This window comes from Anomaloglossus baeobatrachus, chromosome 3, assembly GCF_048569485.1.
Source record: "Anomaloglossus baeobatrachus isolate aAnoBae1 chromosome 3, aAnoBae1.hap1, whole genome shotgun sequence".
Classification (NCBI taxonomy): domain Eukaryota; kingdom Metazoa; phylum Chordata; class Amphibia; order Anura; family Aromobatidae; genus Anomaloglossus; species Anomaloglossus baeobatrachus.
Window position 1 is genome coordinate 545,759,085 of NC_134355.1, and position 20,819 is coordinate 545,779,903.

At 43.5% G+C, this 20,819-nt stretch overlaps 1 protein-coding gene across 1 annotated transcript in view; it reads left to right on the top strand.

Moving 5' to 3' along the window:
• Positions 1-20,819, top strand: part of CLSTN2 (calsyntenin 2) — a 1,533,789-nt gene that overhangs the window by 1,234,252 nt on the left and 278,718 nt on the right. The window contains exon 8 of the mRNA XM_075338625.1: positions 3,568-3,689. Within this exon, the coding sequence (XP_075194740.1) occupies positions 3,568-3,689 (122 nt within the window). The remainder of the gene's footprint in view (positions 1-3,567; positions 3,690-20,819) is intronic.

Here is a 20,819-nt window from a genome sequence, read left to right on the forward strand (position 1 = left end):
TTGCAAACTACACAAGACCTAAGGGTGGTGCTGTTTCTGCAAGTAGGCTTCCATACTTTTAAACAAAAGGCTTATATTAAGTTTTAAAAAAATCTACTAACTTTATAATAATCAAGTTCAGTTAATACCAATGCCATCTTTTAGACATTTTACTCAATGTTCTGAAAAGATTTCGAAAAAGCTACTTTATTTTTCTTACATTTTTCACATAATAAATTTCATCTTAATGATTGGAATTTATGCAATATATAATGCCATATCCAGTTCTGAAAGTATGCGGCATTTTGCACTCACAAGACATATAGCAAGGTTCCAACAAACCATACAGTAGAAATAATGTGATCATCTGAGCCTCCACATAGCAGAACGCTCTGAAGTTCTCACAGTCAGCGTATAACAGCTGCTATTATACCAGAGTGCACTGGATTAAAGCGTTTCTCCAAGAATGCATAAATACAGATCAATTAACAGATGCAGCACATGGGCAATTTACTAAAAAACCCTATGTTACAGTTTGATCCTTGACTACAGATCTCAAGGGTGACGACAATGAGGAACAAACTATAGCATAATGTATACAGAAAATATCAGGGAACGGTAATTGAGATGCACTTCGGTATTTCTGGAAACTCTTTTAGGTGTCTAGTCTTTTGCTATTTCTCTCTGATGTTTTGAGAATTATTTTCATACATATACATTTATTTAAAGCTGTGTAGTGTAAAATAAAACGTTTCTAAACATATAATATATTCAGAGCTGTACGCTAGTCTCTGTGGTGCAGTTTGAATTTTGATGCATTTTACTCTGTAAATATGCCAATATGTGAATATTTGCAATCAATTTTCCTGGGTTCAAATCCCACCAAAGACATAATCTGCATGAAGTTTGTAGGTTTTTCCCATATTTAAGCCTGGCTTGCACACTGCGTTTTTTAAAGTGTTTTTTGCCTTGTTTTTTTGATGCAGTTTGTTGCCCAAATCTGCATGTCTATCCTTATCCCAGCAAAGTCTATAAGAATTCAGAAATGCTGTGCACACGTTGCTTCTTTTTTTTCATGCAGTTTTGGCTGCAGAAAAAGGAAGCTGCATGTCTATTCTTGGTGCATTTTTTTCCTAAATTTTGTAACCCTTCCAGCCATTGATTTCGCCCAAAAAAACCTGCATGGCACAAAAATCCACAAAATACACACCAAAGAATGAAGGCTTTTTTTGTATGTTTTTCTGCCACAAGGTGCGTTTTTTGGTGCAGGAAATTTCTGCAGCGTGCATACATACCCTTACATGGTTTTTGTCCCTCGCTCCAGATACATACTGATAGAGAATCTAGGTTGTCATGACTTGTTCTCACCTTCTCTTTTAGAATTAAAATCCCTTTCTTTTTGCATTTGTTTCTTTTTATTCTCCATACTGTTATTCCATGATCTCTTCCTAATTATTTATACTCATTATTTATATTTATCTTTAAGTCTCTATTCTCTATTTCAGAGTCATGGTCCCAATTGATATATTTTCTTTTTTTATTGTACTAAAATTCATGGGTGCTCGTTACCACCAGAGATGAGCAGGTCAGCTGGTCTGAAAGGGCTTAGCTCGAGTAACAAGTACTATGTTAATCAATGATTGGGCAATTCGTCTCTCCGCTCATAAACAACTAGCCATATACAAAACATTTCCAAGGGTTTGCAGAGCGAGTTTTTTTTCTTTTTTTTATCTTGACAAACTACATCCAAAAACATTTTTTTACCCCCTGGGAGAGCCATTCAGACACTTCAGATGGGTCACACTGGGTGCCGATTCTAATCATTCATTGAAGGGAGCCAATTCTTTGTATTCTTGTTTCATAGACGATACATCCGAGCACCCACGATATTTGGCCGAGCACAGTGAGTAACCGAGCACCCAGATTCTCAATTATAGAGCAGTACCCTGCACACTCGCTCATCACTATTGAGATCGCTATGAACTTAGGTCACTACCGGTTCTTAGGCCCACCTTTCCGGTGCCATTCATCGATATCCATGACTACATCATTTCTGGTGCACAATCTGCACTGGCACTTTGTGTGTTTAGCCAGTGTCATTCATTTCCAACAACAACTACTACAGCACTTCTGGTGCACATACCGGATGTGATGCTGTTCACTTATTTCTTAAGTGCTGAAACAGATACACAGCAGCATACAAACATCTCCAGGTGACAGTTATCGCCATTCTCATGGTGCCTTATATGAAAGCGCATACTTACTGTTCTTTCTTTCTCCCAGAAGAGACAATTTGCTTTAGGTATAGAAAAATACCAAGCATGTAATTTTTATGTTTATTTACATTTTTATATGGTTTTACCTATATTGTACTATCAGTTGTCTGATGAAGGTCAATTAGACTGAAACGTCTCATGACATGTTTACATGTACTAGATAACACAAATAAATTCTCTTTATTCATTCAAGTGTGTCAGATTCTTCTCTGTTTTGAAATTTATTGTTTTGAACCCTATCGATGCAAATAAGCATTAAAATATACACCTTTAATAGTAGACCTAAAAAGAGCAACGTTAATTACTCTGATACATACATCTCTGACACTATGGTTTGGTGAGGGCTGGCAGCAAGGACCTGACTGACGATTATTATGTCCCCTGAGGAGTCTGAGTGACGAAACGCGTCGGGATGTCGGGATGTCATCAGGGTCAGCATAGGGGTCCAGCTTGAGACCTAGTTGTGGTCCGTCCTTGTGAGGACAGAAGTCTGGGGCAGCAGTTTTTATTTTTTGTATCCAAGGAGTGGTAGGGTCAGTATATGGCGGACGACTCTACTGCTCAGGATCAAGAGACTGCATGACCTCCAATGAAAAGGGACTGGGTGAGACCATTCCTTTTATAAATACCTAAAAGTCTACTGTATATTTATGTACATTTATGACTGACCACTGTCAGCAAGATGAGAGCATACTGGTTTGTTTTTTTTAGGTATTATTTCTTTTGTTGTGTTTTTTGTCAATTGGACCATTGTCCTTTGCCTACAGCAACATCACTTTTTGGTTTTGTTTTTTTGGTTTTCTTCTTGTGTTTGTTTTTTCTTGTGGCCATCACTAGACGGGACCCCTTGTGGGTGTGTCCCTATCTGGCTAATTTAAGTGGCCATGGTGCATTCACCTTAGATAGTGATGGCTTTTTGATTTGACTTGTATGTATCAGAGTAATTAACGTTGCTCTTTTTAGGTCTACTATTAAAGGTGTATATTTTAATGCTTATTTGCACACTAACAATTTGGGATTGCTGATTTACGAACCCTATCAATGCTCAAATTTTCCCCCCAAAATTGATGGTCACGCTCATCACTCTCATGTTGTCTGTTCTTGACATTCTCTTGGCCTCAGAAGTTCTGAACATTACATAACATTGGGGATAATTATGTACCAAAGCAGTTATATTAGTCTGGTCTGGTAAACAGAGACTGACAGGGGACCACAAAAACATTCCTAAAATTCAATAATTTAAGTGCAACCTGTAACCTACAATAAGCATGTACATTGTTAAACTTTGTTTATTCACGTTCTTCTCTTCCAGAAATGAACCGCCATCACTATGCATTGTATGTGCACAACTGCCGTCTTGTCTTCCTGTTACGCCGTGATTTTGACCAGGCTGACACTTTCCGACCTGCTGAGTTTCATTGGAAATTAGATCAGGTAGTAGACTTTCCTTTCTTTTCCTTGAGTCTGCAGCATTTCAGAAGCATGTTGTTCAGTTTTCCAGGCTCGCTGTACAAATGAATGTAACTATGTCCCCTACAGCTTTGTACAACCTCTGCTAATGGAGAGGTCACTTGGCATGTCTTTCAGAAGGGAACTGACAGGTGGTCCTTTTAGAAGTCACACATAAACCATGGAGACTATGTTCACTGTTTGCTGTTCAGCATTTGATGATTGTATTGCCACATTTTATTGACTGCAGCCTCTACTGATCAATATATCATTTGTTATGGTGCCGCTCGTATTTAGAAATGTTCTGTAAATTGAACATGGCACGATTGCTTCTATTGCTTCTATTGCCTCATTTCAGAGGGTGCTGTAAATAATTCAGATGTGTGCGCTGTAAAATACGCCATGTACCTCTTTACATTGCCATAAATTCCTAGGAAGATGATGAACCGCTTTTCATTATTTCTATTAATATATTTAAAAGTCAAATTTAATATTTTAACCTTTTCAATTGTCAGTTTGCGTCTTGATGTTTCTGACATTTTTTGTCTATTGATGGATTCAACAGACACCCCATTAATTTTAATTGGACTTGCTTTATACAGTATAATCTAGTCATATTACACTAATATGTAGAATTACTGTATAGGTATGTGTTGCCCTTGTATTGTAAGAAAGATAATGGAAATGATTCAGTTGGTGAGAAGGATTGAAACATGAAGAAAATTTTAATAATAGCAGTAACTATACTGAATGGTGAACAGTGTCATTGACTATTAACAAAACCATGTAAGAAATCTCCATTGTAGAGGCCATTCCACCTATCCGTATATCATAGGGGCAACAGGAAAGGGCTTAATCTCCTTCGAGCTAGTCAGAGACAATTTCTAGAAATTTCTAGAGTCAGAATCATGGCACCCAAGGCTGGCAATATCCAAATATTGCTCCATGCATGCCAAGGTAATATATGTAGCATCTGAGAATACTAGGAGGAAAATTTCTACATAAGCTGAAGCAACCAAAGTATACCCTACAATGTCATTAAAGGGAATCTGTCAGCAGGTTTTTGCTACCTTATCTGAGAGCAGCATGATGTAGGAAAAGAGATCCTGAATCCAACAATGCATCACTTAGATTACCGGCTGCAGCCATTTTGAAACAGAGTTTTTAGTCTTAGCCATCCAGCAGAGCTGAGAGAGCTGTCTTGCCCACACTTGGCTCTCAATAGGGATTGCGCATTAACAGTGAGGTGCCAATTAGTGAAGGGAGCATGCCAGACAGCCTGGCACGTGACATTGTAGTCCGAGCAATGAGGAGTCCTGCTGCTTAAAGGGAACCAACCACCAAAATTTGCACATATAAAGTAAAGGCAGTGCCTTCACTCTCAAGATTTTAGGTTTTGTTTTATTAATATGATTTATCAAAGTTCCAGAAATCAGTATAAAGTTGATTGGGGTGTGCATCCGGGCAGAGATATGTGGATCAGTCTTCCTTTATTATTCCATCCCTGTTTAATTTCTTGCCCTCTATATAAAATTATTACCCCTGTCGCCACAATTATAATTATGGCTGCCGTGTGCCTAGTTTACACTTGAAGTATTTCAGTCACTTCAATAAAATGGCATCTGGAATTGGCTCTTGCACATACTGCTATCTCTGGCACCATTTTATTGAAGATGCTGTCCACTAGCTTGTGACACTTTAGATGCTCATTCAAAAAACAGCATCCTACACTGAAGGGTCCCATGAGATTGCTTGTGGAGAGAGCTGCTCTTAGGCGTAGGGTCTCCTGTTGTCCTGTGACCGTGTGCACTCCCTCGGTGTTTACAAGTGCAGGGGATGTGAGGGTGCATGGACAGCCCTTGGAATGAGCATTTAACACGTCACAAGCCAGGGGACAGCATCTTCAATAAGATGGTGCCAAAGATAGCGGTGTGCGCAGGCGCCAACTCCATTTTATTGAAGTGATTGAAATACTTCAAGTGTATACTGAGCACATACTGGTCATAAATACAATTGCGGCAACCGAGGGAATCTATTTACATAGAGGTCATTAAACCACACACGGGAGGAATCCTAAAGGACGACCCGACCCACATAGTCCCGTCCTGCTGCACACTCAATCAACTGTCACCATACTGACCCTATTCTTATACTCACCCTTCGGCAGCTTTACCGTCTATTACAACAGCTCCCGTCGGTCTCCGGCAGTTTGTGACCTGTCGGCTGCTCCAGTGTTTCATGGAGCTCGCTTAAGGTCACTCTTCAATGTCAGACTATGAGAGCCTCGTTCTGGCTTTGTTCTAGCTCTCAGACATGCATTGAGAGCTTGTGACTAATAATGATACTGTTAATGAGTAAGCACTACCATGATCAAGTGCAAGTTATTTGTTAAGAGCAGTTGGATGCGACGTCAGCACTTGAGTATAATAGAAGTGAATAGGAGAATTGAGCATTTTTCCAGATGATTTCCCAAAAAAATGCTTGAGTTTCCCAATCACTTCCATTATACTTTAGTGCTCGGACCCTTCCAAGTATCAACTGCTCTTAACAAGTACCGAGCACACGAGCATGGTAGTGCTCACTCATTACTACCTGTGACATAACGTCTGGCCAGTCAAAAGTTGTGGTCACAAAATGGTGCTGCCAAAAAAGAGTGGCATAGGTAAAAGGTTAAGACACTGAAGAATAATTATATTACTGGGAGCAGGGACCTTTGATTAAAAGCACCACTCCAGTACAGAAAAAAAAACAAAACACTGGAGTGGTGCTTTAAGGATATTAGACTTTATCCTCTTATGCACCCTTCACACATCTGTGTTTCCGGTATGTGTGGTGTCTGTTTCCACACGTACCAGAGACACAGACACATGTAGATCTATTAAAGTCAATGCGTTTGCTCAGCTGTCTGTGTTTTGACACAGACTGTGTGTCCATGTGGGGGACAGGCATGTACATGTGCCCCACATGACAACATGTCCATGTTTTGCCAGCAGCACGGAAGTCACACTGAACAAACACTGATGTGATCCATATGACATGTATCAGAGGACACCCATTCACTGAAATTAAATGACTTTTAATACTTACCTGCCTCTGGTGCTGCCATTGCTTCTGGGTCCTGCTCATTGTGCCTCATGAATATTCACTGCACTGACTGCGGACCTGTCAGCAAGTGTGACAGCTGCGCTGGAGACAGGTAAGTATACAAGATAATGCTGTCTGTGTGCTATCTGGATGTCACACTAATAGCACACGCACAGCACACAGAGAACACACACAGGGACACATGGTCGGCCATACGGACCCACATCACGGAGCGTAACACACATGCATTTATGTCTTGAAATTTTTCACTGACTTGTGGCTCAAAGTTGGGGTCCATTATCCCACATTTATTTAGTGCAGCCTAACTTTATGGTAAAATTTGCCCTTATTCTGGGATTGGATTTTACTTTTCACATAAATGACACAATGGATGTTTTCATGTTTTTGTTTTTTTTTTCTGTAAAAAGACAGTCTCTAATGCTCTGCTTAGGGTTGCTATCTATTTTACTTAGGAGGTTTCAATTCATAAGAAAGCATCTTAAGGAAAAAATATCTCAAGAGCAGCATGAGCTGAATTCATTACAGCCAAGCGGTGCTGGTGCCTAATGCTTTGTGAGTACACCTTTAACCCAGTCAGTGCCTGTAGGAAGCTTTAACTTAGGATGCGGTACATAGCTGCAGGCTGTTCTATCATTGAAGCGGTTAAGGTTATATACAGAGAACTGTAAAGCAGCACATTTACCTAAGCAGCTGGCGAGATAAATGATAAATGAGTCATGTTAATCCTACCAGAGAGAATTATTCCAAGTCAATTCCACTGTATCCAGTAGGGTCTAAGTCCATTAGCTTTCTATCCCTTAAAGTCTTTTCTGACATAGTTTATTTGCCAAGCTTCTACCGGTCTGATCAGTTCTCTGGCCGCCGCACTGGCAATCATTTCTTAAAGATTAGGACGATTGCTTCGGGGCTGACCTACATGTCAGGTGAATCCAAGAGAATCAAATACGCTTTTCCTCATTGTGTACAGTATCCAGAAAAATGCGGGGATATGTTAGGAAAAATAGCTATAGACCGCTATTCATAAATATAGCTGAACCGATTCGTAGGATGAAAGGGTCACCTCCAGCTCTGTGCTCATCTTATATGGAATTTGGCAGAGAGACAGGAAAATGTTGATCACGGGGACGGATTAGTGTGGGACATAACTGCCGCAGTCAATACTCACTTTAATCGTTTTCTTTTTTTTTTCTTCAGAGCTGTAAACATTTATTGCAAATGGAAATTTGTGAAATATTTTACATGTAGCTTAAAGCCTATACTGTAGAAATGAGTGCTCTGATTCATCATAGAAGATATGGGAAAAGCTCCGTGTTTATTACTTTTTCAGATGCCCTGGCTTAGGTGGCTTACTGACTACAAAAATCACAGTTCTTGACATTTAAAAGCCCTATAACTAAGGTCACAAGAAGCTGAGTACAGCGCATTTCAGACAAAACTGCTGCTTCCTTTATATAAAAACACATAGAATGTTCAGCTTTGAAATTTATTTTACAAGCTTTAAATAGATCTGTTCTACAATAAAATAATAGCTGTGAATATGTTAAATGTCTGTTTATTATTAACTGTGATTCTTAGTTTTGTAACCTGTTGTACAGCTAAGAAATGCATTGTAATTGACATGCCCACATCGGGGCCGTGGTGATTAGTCGTTACCGAGCAGTGGTTCTGACTCTGTGGGCACCGTGGTGGCGTGGCCCGGTTCCGTGACCTTGGTGGTGTAATTTAATATAAAGGAAGGGGATGATGATAGTTCATTTGTGACGCCACCTGTAGTATGCGGCAAGTTAGGTGCCACTGCTTTGAGACGGGGCTCCGCGGGGCAGATGATGACGTAGCTTAGATGGTGTAGCGCTCCACAGGCAGATTTGGGCCCCAGGGCGGATGGGGGTGGTAGTAGTAGTCTATGATGGCAGATGCAGGTGAATAACGGAGCAACACAAGGATGCAGTCTCAAGGTTTTTATTCACTGTAGCCGGTTACACACACCAGGGACCACGTTTGGAGTTCCGGGATTCACCATGATGGGCTTCAGCCGATCCCGGATACTTCAGTGCACCTTTCTAAAGTCTTTCATAGTGATCTCTATGCTTGCTTCGCCCTCCTGCCTCGCGCCCTCGCTCACTGAACCCTGTATCAGTCCCTGTAAACCCTGTGGGGTGGTGTGAAGTGCTATGCCTTGGTCCTTTTGGGTCACCTTCTAGGGAATTCATGTGCGGTGTGTGGCTGTGGTGCTTAGAGTCACCCCAGCCGTTCGTTTTGCTAGTGGAGCCCATAGGTTATACTCCTCTAGCCTAGGGACCAATCCCCATGGTGCGACCTATTCCTTCCACCTGTAGATTATGTGTGGAACAAAGCCACGTGAGGTTAGCTCCCATGGTCTCTAGAACTCTTTGTGTTGGTGCCCGGGCCGAGCGGTACCTGCTCCAGATCGTGGGTCTTAGCTTCTCCAATGCTCCTCCAACTGAACTTCACAGTGTTCCCACTTTTTACTGTGTGTTCCCACTCCTACAACTCTACCTCCCCCCCCCAGCCTGGCTTAGGGTATAGTCACGTCCTCTGCCATGTCTGATGAGGTGTTTCTGAGCCTGGGTGTTGTGCTTTGTGTGAACCGGTGTTGATCTCCTCCTTACCCAAGATGGAATTCCACACCTCTGGCTGAGGTGCAGTACCTCTGTGGCGACTGAAGCCTCAGGGTTGCCACTAAATCACTATTGGAAACAGTCAACAAACTTGTTAGAGTCATCCCTAATAGCTTAGGATGATGCTTAGGTGGAATTAATCAATGGATTTCAGCCATATTTTTGTTATAAAGTATGGTGCAGATTTGGATGTACACCATATTGTGCCAAAATTTTCAATTTTGTTCTATATTAACCACTTTTGGAAAGTGTCAAAAATCTTGGATGGGTTAACAGGAAAGGGCAAAGGCCACATATTTTTAAAAGATTTAGTATTATTAAATGCAGAGAATTGTAGCAAGAATTGACAAATGTTCATGGCAGGCATATATTTTTCTTCCTGCTCTTAGAACAGTCCATATGCCAAACAGTCAGGAACCACCAAAAAAAAGTGGTCCATTTCATGGTGGGGAAACGAAATGCTAGTTATAGTAATTGTCTTGCTTTATTATCCATATAAGATTACATTACAGTTCCTGTAATATTTAAAATATTTAGCAAAGCAACGTCTGTGCACAAATCGAGCCAGCAATGAGTTATTGGAAATTTCAGCTCTGAAGCCAGAAAAATTTTGAATACAATTCTGGACTGTTGAAATATACCAGCTGACTTGCATATGTTAAGCAGACTATCTCACGTGTGTGTGTGTGTGTGTGTGTGTGTTTTGTATATGCATTCACATGTACTATGTGTTTGTACCAGTATAGTCATGGCCAAGTGTGTTGGCACCCTTGAAGTGTTGCAGAAAAAGATGTTTTTTTTTCCCAGAAAATTATTGCAATTACACGTTTAATTATACACAGATTAATTTCCTGGATGAACTAAAAAAAAGAAAACAACTGAAAAAAGGCACATTGGACATCTTCTCACACAAAACTCCAAAAATGACCAGACAAAATTGTTGGCACCCTAAATTTAAGATTTGGTAGTGCACACTTTAGAGTAAATAACTGCAATTAGTCGCTTCCTTTATGAACTATGAACAAGCTTCTTACACCTCTCACCTGGAATTGTGGACCACTCTTCTTTTGCAAACTGCTTCATATCTCTCATATTTCAAGGGATCCTTCACACAACAGCAATTAAGATCTCTCCACAGGTGTTCAATTGACCTCATTGCTGGCTACCTCAGGACTTTCCTGCACTTTATGTCCATCCTTTTCTGGGTGCTTCTTGAAGTATGTTTGGAGCCATTGTTCTGCTGGAAGAGCAATGATGCAAACCCATCTTTTTGAAACTGGGCACTACATTGCCACCCAAAATCCTTTGGTAATCTTTAGATTTCATGATACTTTGCACGTAGTGAAGAGTTAACCTGTTGATCTTAAAAAAAAAAGTTTTGGTTCAGAACCCAAACTTAACCTGAATTTGTCACCGAATGCCAAACCCCATGTAAATCAATGGAGAACCAAACTTGTGTGCTGTAGCGGTTTGCCTTCCCCGTGCCAGCAGCTGGTCGCTGCTTGGGCACAGACCTTCAGGGGTTTTGGCTCGAGGGTCTCCGGATCCGGGGGTCTCGCGGACACGCCGAATAAATGGGGGGATGTAGATGTACGGGCTTAGCCATAGTAAGTTCGTGACGCCACCCGCGGTGTGTGGTGAGGTGGGACACCACCGCTGCTGTTACGGGGCACCCGGGGGAGATGTTGTGCAGCAAGTTGTTAACCCCTCTGTGGGCAGGGATGGTGGCGCCAGGACCCGATGGCTCTGGTGCAGGGGGAATGACGACCGCAGGGGGTGTTGATGTACTCACAGTTAGTAAAACACACAAGTCTCTGGTAAACCAAGGTGATGGTGGCTGGTGCCGCAGCCGGCTGCGTTCTGGTCCCTCACCCGGCTGGTGGTCTCTATCCTTTTCCTGCACTGTTGTGTAAGGTGGACTTTCCCAGTATAAAACTCAGGAGTCTGCTCCCAGCTGGATGTGGCCTAAGGAGCCGTGCCTGCAGACGCTGGCCTGTGGGATCTATGGACCTTGGCGGTGACCTCTTATCCCTAATCGGCGGGCTGTTGTCTTTTATGAGGGACTTTGGGTGGGACAGGACCTCTAGTCCTGGCTTCAATCGGTTAATTAACCAGTTCCACTTGTTTCTGGTTCCTGGCTCAGGGTCCGAGTACCCCCCTTTGTGCTATGGTTTCCTGGTCGGTTCCCCGTGTCGGTACTGGCAGGCTCCAACCCTGGCCCAGTCCACCTCGGTTCCACCGAGCCGTCTTCCCGTCTTCTGCTGATGAAGACCACCGTCTGCTTCCTACCAGTGACACCAGGGCTCCTACCCTGGTACCTGTCAGTCAACTTCAGGCCTGACACACAGGCCTGACCTCCACTCCACACTGAACTCTCAGCTCAACTACTGTTTTTCTCGCCCCGGGCTGTCTAAACCCCTGGGTGGGCGTGTCCCAACCGCCTGGTCACACCCACTGATGCGTCTATCTGTCCCTAAGGGGGGTTACTAGGGTTTTCTTGGTTGGCTATGTGTTTCCTAATGAGGGAAGGTGTTATGCAGGGGCCTAACAGTGACTACCTGGTTTTGCCAGGGCGTCACAAAATGGTCGTAGCAAGGGCTGACTAGGGGACTGAAAAGGGAAGCAAAACAAGGGCAGTTGCCCTGAAAACATTTAACAAATGTTGTGGACTCCACCCTATTTTTGATAACCAGACATGGTTATCAGAGTTGCAGGATCCATGGTTTTGGCCCCACTCAGACTGAAAATTGAAGCACATAGCTACCCCACCCATTAGATGAGTCAATTCTGGTGCTGTGCCCAGCTTCTTAATGATAGCCCTGGTGCAGTACCAATCAGGTTAATACTTTTGGGGTTAATGTCAGCTGTGAATTGGCAGCTAACATAAAGCCCAGGGGTTATTAATGGGTAGGCATCCAGCAGACAACCCCATTACTAACAAAGAAAGTGTAAACTTAAAATCCCCCCAACAGGAAAAAAAACAATTATTTAAATAAAACTCCCCCTCACTCCGTCATGCACCAATTTATTACTTTAAAATAAATCCTGAAAGTTCCAACATAATCCAAAGTCTAATGTCTTGCACCATTCATTGATTCATATAGAGCTGTATTATGAGAACTTTCTCAGAACTTTCTCAGCAGCATGTTTGGAATTTCTCATAAATGGTGATATCACTGAGTTACTGACATCACCAATTATGAGAAATTCCGGGCTGCCTCTGACCAGCAGTGATTAATGCTGCCTCCTTCTGAGAAAGTTCTCAGAACAATGCACCATAGGAATCGATGGACGTCGTGGGACATTACTCTTTGGATTACGTTGAAACTTCTAGGATATATTTTGAAGTAATAAATTGGTGAACAAGGGAGTATGGGGAGTCTTTATTCAAATAAACGTTTTTTTTCCTGTGTATGTGTGTTTTTTAACTCTGTACTTATTGGGTTAGTAATTGGAGTGTCTGATAGATGCCTCTCTATTACTAATCTCTGGGCTTGATGCCAGCTATCATTTCACAGCTGACAGCAACCCCACAAATATTACCCCGACTGCCACCACAGAACCAGGTAAAGCACCAGAAATGGCGCATCTTATGAATGTACCACAACTGGGCAGCAGTGGGCTGCTATTTTTAGGCTGGGGAGTGCCAAATAGCTATTGAGCTTCCTCTCCTGATAATACCAGCCCCCCGCTGTCTGCTTTATCTTGGCTGGTTATCAAAAAAGAAGGGGGACCGCCACGCCATTTTTTAAAATTATTTAAATAATTTAAAAAACAGCATGGGATCCCCTCTATTTTTGATAACAAGCCAAGGTAAAGCTAACACCTGAGGGTTGAAGCCCGCAGCTATCTGTTTTACCTGCGTTGGTTATCAAAAATAGGCAGCAGCCCATATAATGTTTTTTGCTATATTGCACATGCAATAAAGCTTGTTGATTTTCTGTGCTGTAGCCTTTAAGCAAACTTTATTAACATATGAACATTACCCAAACCCTGAACTCTGACAAGGACTTTTATTTTTAGCCCATGTTCGAATTCGACACCCAGACACCCAGTGTTTGATACGAACCTCAAACTTTAAAATTTTAGGTACACTCATTCCTAAATCAGCAAAAATATCTAAAATATAACCTTTATTGGTTTCTCTAAAAAAAGGAAAGGAAAACCTTACCTCATAAAATATAAAAACAATGTCTGCCGCAGAGACTGAGGTACTGCAACACCCTTCAATCACATAAAGGGATTAATACACTCTGCCACATGACACGTCAGTGTTATGAATGGTACAAACAGGTATTACATCCAACCACACAAGTACGCACTGGTTCTGCACAATTGGCAGTGTACATGGGTAATAAACAGTTGTTTCCACTGATCACTTTGCCTATACAACAATGCACCAATACCCCTACCCGTTAAAGGGGATTAATGCACATTGACAATCAGACATCCAGACCACCAACCTGGCGTCCGGGCATCAGACCAAATATGCACTCAGGGTTCAGATGAAAATTGACAATGCTCTGAGATAACCATACATAAGGATCCCAAACATAGCAGTGTCCAGAAATGTGGAAAAGGAACGATCTAACCCGTTTCGGTGTGGCCTATTCCCACAAGGGCAGCTTGTCCTCATTATAGGCGTCTCCACGACCCCTCATAAACTGGGCCTAGGATCCCTTTAGAGAACTTGCTGTCCCATCCCAAATTCTCCTCCTCCCGATGCGTTTCCTAATTTGTTATTCATCAGGGGAGCTTGAAGAGATAAAAGGTTTCTAGTGTGAAAACCTCTCATGGGTTAACAGACGGTGACAGCATGAATCCTCTCCGCTGGTTATATTTTAGGTATTTTTGCTGATTTAGTCTTTACTGTACCTTCAAATACCATACCAGTGGCTGTATTAATATACACTCATTCCTACTTGCACACAGTCAAGGCACCTACTGCCATAGGAAGCAAAAAAAAAAATCTTTGAACCTCCACCATATTTAATAAGTACTGTATTCTTTTCTTTGTAGGCCTCATTCCATTTCAGTAAACGGTAGAAAGATGTACTTTACCAAAAAAATATCTTGGTAACATCTGTCACAAAATACTTTCCCAGAAGGATGTTCGATTACTCACATATTTGACAAACTGCAGACTACCTTTTTTATGACTGTGTCATTAGTGGGGTCCACCTACTTCTGCTATAGCATTGTATTTAATTAAAATGTTGACAGGTAGCTCGCACTTACACTGATACACCCTGAGTCTGCAAGACAGCTTGAATTACTTTGGAACTTGATTGGGCCTGCTTATCCACCATCTGGACTATCATGTGTCACAACCTTTCATCAACATTTCTTTCCCATCCCCATCCAGGAAAACACAGACACACAATGCAAAGATTATATCAGCTTCTCCCCTTTTTATCTGGTCTCAGGTGTAATTTTCATATTGCCCTCAACTTTTACATGCCAAAGGTGAGTGAACACTCATCACATGCTTGAAACAAAGATTTTTACCCACAATTTTGGAAAGGTGCCATTTTTGGGTGGTTTGTGTGAAAATTGGCTTTTTTCTATGTTTTTTTGTGTTGTTCCAATGCACACAGAAGAAGTAAACAGCTATATAACAAAACAATGTGCAATTTCAATTGTTTTCTTGGAGAAATATTTGATTTTTTTGAACATTTTCAAGTGGGGCAAAACTTTTGGCCATGTCTGTATGTGTGTGTAATATGCATTGTGTGTATAACATACAGTGTGCATGTAGAGTTCATTGATGTAAACATGTTGGCAATCACCCAATGAACGAGCAAAATACTACTCATTCGTTGGGTGATTGGATTGTTTATGGAGGAACAAAAATCATTAATTTTTTGCAGCACATCGCCTGATGCAAACTGCAGATGTGCTATTAATGTTATCCTATAGGGACAGATTGATCTACTAGTTCTACTAGATCACTCTCGTTTAATAGTCTGAACTCAGCACATGTAAATGTAAACTAAATGTTTGAGTGTGGTGGTGCATTAGCGACCCACTTACCCAATTTAATCTTTGGCCCAGGACCCCACTTTGTCTAAAACCTGCCCTGCCTTTGTTGACTCACTTTCCATTTTGTTACAATAATTAAAGGGAATCTCAGCAGGTTTTTGCTATGTAAGCTGAACACAGCATGCTGTAAAGGCCCCTTTACAAACTGAGACATCCTAGCGATCCCACCAGCGATCCCAACCTGGCCAGGATCACTACAAAGTCTCTGGTGAGTCGCTGGTGAGCTGTCTGTGGCACCCTGGACAAGCCAGGTCGTCACGGGTAATGCAACAACACACCCCACACCCCGGCTAGGCACACCGAAGTCAGACAAAAATCCTTGTTGCCTCCCTCCAGGGGCTGATGTCCATACCAGGGGGTGGAGCCAGGCGGTTGGCCCCACCCACCGAGGAGTTCACAGTCCTGGAGGCGGGAAAAGGAAGTCAGAGAGTAGAGGAGAGATGAGTTAGGGAGTTGAAGAGTGAAGTGGTAGTAGAGGAGACTGACTGTGTCCGGGTGCGTGGCCCGGGCACCACAGCAAGGTTGGCAGACGGTGGTGACCGTCTGCAGGCGATGCTGATTGACGTGAACCGTAAGGACCGGGGACGGGCGGTGGCCCGCCTGTACCGGATCGGGGAGCGAAGAGAAGCCAGCACCATTCGGCAGGGCCTACGGACCCCAACCAGGCTTGGAGTCGCCATAAAACCGGTCAAATCCATTAGCGAAGGCAACCTCCGGGGTTTTCCAGCAGTCAAGACCCGATTGAAGGCAACCGCTCAAACCGTGAAGGGAATTACAGTCATCGCCAAGGCTACAGTTCCCAGGGCCAGAGCCTGCGGGCAAAAGGGGCTCCCTCAGCATCCATCCAAGTTGGGGAGCGGGTTACTGGTGGGAAGCCACCAAAACCGAGAACTTAACACAGGTGCAGGGAAAGGCAGTCACCGCCAACCTACCGGGAGAAGAACCACCGCAGCCGTCTGTGGGACCCGTCCATCCAGCAGTTTATTTTACCGGAGACTTTGCATTCATCATTGGCTGAGTGAGTACCACCGTGCCGTGCGGCACCGCGCTGCCCCCGCGACCCTGCACCTCACCAGGCCACGTAACCCACCTGCCATTCCTCCCTCACCCGGGCCCCGGGACAACCAAACCCCCTACCCACGGAGGGGAAGAACAACATCCAAGCTGCTCGCTGTCATCGCTCCCGGGATCCCCGTCCAGAGCAGCAGTGGTGTCACAACCTCACCACGACCGTGGGTGGCGTCACGGACAATAAATCCCCAAAACCATTCCCCCCTTTTACTCATGGGCGAGGAGCGCCGCTCGAGTTCCCGGGACCCGGCCCACCGCTCGAGCTAGCAGCAGCAGCCGGACCCGAGCAGTGGGTGAGCGCAGCGTCCCCTCCTCCGCCCGCGACATGTCAAACAGGCATACCTGGAAAACGACGCAACAGCGATACGGACCTGCAGAACGACCTAGCTAGTCATTGTGAACGTTGTAAAGCAGCTTTTTGAAAGGGAAGTCGCTAACGAAGTTGCTGTAAAGGCCCCTTTACACACTGAGACTTTCTAGCGATCATGCTGCACAGAGGGAAACAAAGGACCAAAGAATGGTCCTGAGAGATGTGTAGTGATCAGCAACCTCACAGCAGGGGCCAGGTTGCTGATGTGTTTCAGACACTGCAATGTCGCTGGGAAGGTCGCTATTACGTCACAAAACCGGTGACGTTATAGCGATGTCGTTTGCAATGTTGTAGCGTGTAAAGGGGCCTTAAGAGTTAATACAGAAAATTCAGGCATGCCTGTCTTTTCAAGGTCTGATTTGTTGTTTGTTTGCTATCTTTTTTTAAGCAGCAGGACTTCTCATTGTCTACAATGGCACAGCAGTCTGGCACACCCCCTGGTCTGATTGTACATTGACAGTGTTTCAATTTCTATTGAGAGCCTGGTGAGGGTGTAACAGCTCTCTCAGCTCTTCAGCTCTGCTACATAGCAAGAAGAATTCTGATTGTGTAAAAACAGGTGAACCCAGTAATCTAAGTGATACATTGTAGGATTCAAGATCTCTTTGCTTACATCATGGTGCTATCAGATGAGGTAGCAAAAACCTGCTTACAGTATCCCTTTAATAGAAATACACTAGTAATAGTTGCAAAGTTCTATATATTTAAATAATTTAAATAATCTATGTTATCTAGATAGTAAGAGCCGTAAAATAACTGAGGTACTGTAAGCAAGTAAAGTATGTGCTCAGGTGTAAAACCTGCTTTATACGTCGCAATTTCGCATATGATTTTCCATGCGATTTGCAACGCCCCAATCGTATATGTGGCACGTTCAATTTGTTGAACGTGCAGCACATACGAGTAACCCCCCGTCACACGTACTTACCCGTCCATACGACCTCGATGTGGGTGGCGAACGTCCACTTCCTGGAGTGGGAGGGACGTTCGGTGTCACATCAACGTCATGCGGGAGCCGGCCAATAGAAGCGGAGGGGCGGAGCTGAGCGGAACGTAAACATCCCGCCCACCTCCTTCCTTCCGCATTGTGGGCCGGGAGCCGCAGGACGCTGGTAAGATCTGTTCATCATTCCTGGGGTGTCACACACTGCAATGTGTGCTACCCCGGGTACGATGAACAATCTGACGTGCAATTCTGGAGACAGGTACGATGTGTATGCGATGAACGGTTTAATGTTCAATTGCACGTACCTGTCAGACACTGCAATGTACTTACAATGCCGGATGTGCGTCACTTACGATGTGACCCCGTCGACACATTGTAAGATATATTGCAGCGTGTAAAGCAGGCTTAAGAAGGATAAATGGTAAGGAAAGCATTGGCCATTCCAAACAGCATTGTCACATTGGCCTATACACATGGAGATGTCAAAAATCAACATTATTATTACTTTGCATGAAAACTTTGAACAATGCATTAAGCGGGCTTTACACGCTACGATTTCGCTACTGCGATCTCGTTGGGGTCACGGATTTTGTGACGCACATCCTGCCGCTGTAGCGATGTCGTAGCGTGTGACTCCTAGGAGCGATTTTGGATCGTTGCAAAAACGTCCAAAATCGCTCCTCGTTGACATGGGGGTCCGCTGCCAGTTATCGCTGTTGTCGCAGGAGCGAAGTTGTTCCTCGTTCCTGCGTCAGTGCACATCGCTACATGTGACGCCGCAGGAACGAGGAACATCTCCTTACCTGCCTCCGGCCACAATGCGGAAGGAAGGAGATGGGCGGGATGTTACGTCCCGCTCATCTCTGCCCCTCCGCTTTCATTGGGCGGCCGCTTAGTGACGTCGCTGTGACGCCGAGCGGACCGCCCCCTTAGAAAGGAGGCGGTACACCGGTCACAGCAACGTCGCTATGCAGGTAAGTATGTGTGACGGAGGTGCCAGATTTTGTGCGCGACGGGCAGCGATATGCCCGTTTCGCACAAACGATGGGGGTGGGTCGCATGCTAGCGATATTGGGCCGGATATCGCAGCATGTAAAGCCTCCCTTAGTGAATGGAAACAGATATTTGCTACTGCATCAACCCAGCACACAAATTGTCTGAGGTGCTGTTTGTACCAGGTTGGGGCCTCGAAGCTTCTCATTTGAGTGCCGAAGTAATCCACTGTTTCATTCAGTTGAAAATTTTAAAGGTAAGGTGTCGCGTTTTTAATGTTTGTTTTAATGCTGATTATGGAATCAATTATTTATAATACAAAATTAAATTCATTGTTTATTTAGTTTTTATTTAATTCTATTTTTACTTAAACACTGGGGGCTGTCATCTTGGATTTGCAGTGTGTAATGATAGTTACACACCTCAAATACGACAGTCCCTGTGCATAAGAGATAGTAGTTGGCCTCTGACCTCATCTCCTGCACTGTGGCTACTTCCTGTTGTGATCTGTACATGCCCCCTGAGCTGTCCAGATCAGAGCTCTGGGAGGAGACTGCTGCCATCAAAGTGGAGCCCACAGCATCTACTGTGTGGCTGTGTGCTCCACTGTCCCCCTGAGCACAGTTTCAGGGCGATCTGTGGCTAATCCTGGTGTTGTGCTGTTAAAGTCACGATTCGATCACTGCACCCCCCCTTGCCTCAGGCCTTTGCTCGCCTCGGGCCTCTGCTCCACTCGCATGTGCTCACCTCAGGCATTCACTTCCGGAAGCTCCTCTTCACTGCTCTGATTGCTGATGGAAGGAACAGCTAAGACGCCAGGCTGGCAGGAGAGGCTGCCGGGGGTGGAGGTCTGAGGTGAGTGCATGTGGCTGGGAGTGGTGATCGCAGCGTCACATCTGTAGTGCAGTGCCGGGCTCCAGTTGCAGATCACCTCTCCTCACTGCATGTCACCCCGGACTTTTGCTCCCAGTAGCTTGTCGTCAGTCTGGTGTCTCTGCAGTTTCTCCTTGCAGCGCTCAAAGCACCAGAGCACAGTATATGGGGACACAGAAACATGAGGAACAGGAATATTGGGGCACAGTATATGGGGGCACAGGAATGTGGTGACAGAGTATCTGGGGCATAGTATACAGTGGGGCACAATATACAGTGGAGCACTATGCCAGCTGTCCTTGGTGACACTTTAGACTACTAGGATCACTTTGCGGTCACCAATAAAATAGCTCCACACTGTGATCCTAAGCGTCATCTTCCTTTATCCTTTCGGAATCAGCCAGAAGAAAGGGGGAGGTGACATCACACACATGAGATCAGATTCCACCCACTTTTACTGCAGCTTTAATCCAGGTTAGTTGTACACTAGGATTTCAGCAGCTGCTCCCCCTAGTGTTTAAGAGTGGAAAATATGTAAATTATTTTTTATACTATATATATATATATATATATATATATATATATATATATATATATATATACTTTTTTTCCCCTCAACTAAAAAAAATAATATTTAACCAAAACATTAAAAAAGTAATACTTTACATTTTTCCAGTTATTGGAAGTTATTTCTTTTTACGACATCTTCCCTTTAGATAGACTGGTGGTCACTTCAGTCCCCTGTAGCACTTACAAGATGCAGATGACATATAAGATCATATTAAAACAAGAAAAAAAATGTAATTTGAAACAAATTGAATATTTACTAAAAAGAAGGAGGAGATCTGGTTGATCCTGTTTATGGTTTGACCTACTGGATGGGTTGAATGCCCCAGTGACTCTGTTCCATCCAGCTTCTGTGATGTTTATGTATCTACATACAATATATGACCCAATAACACACTATATATCCTTTCTATACAACCATGTTTCCTTGCTCTGCATATCATTTATCCTCTTCCTTTTTTTGGGGACTGATTCAGATATGAAAAATAATGGCTTGCATTTTCCAAATT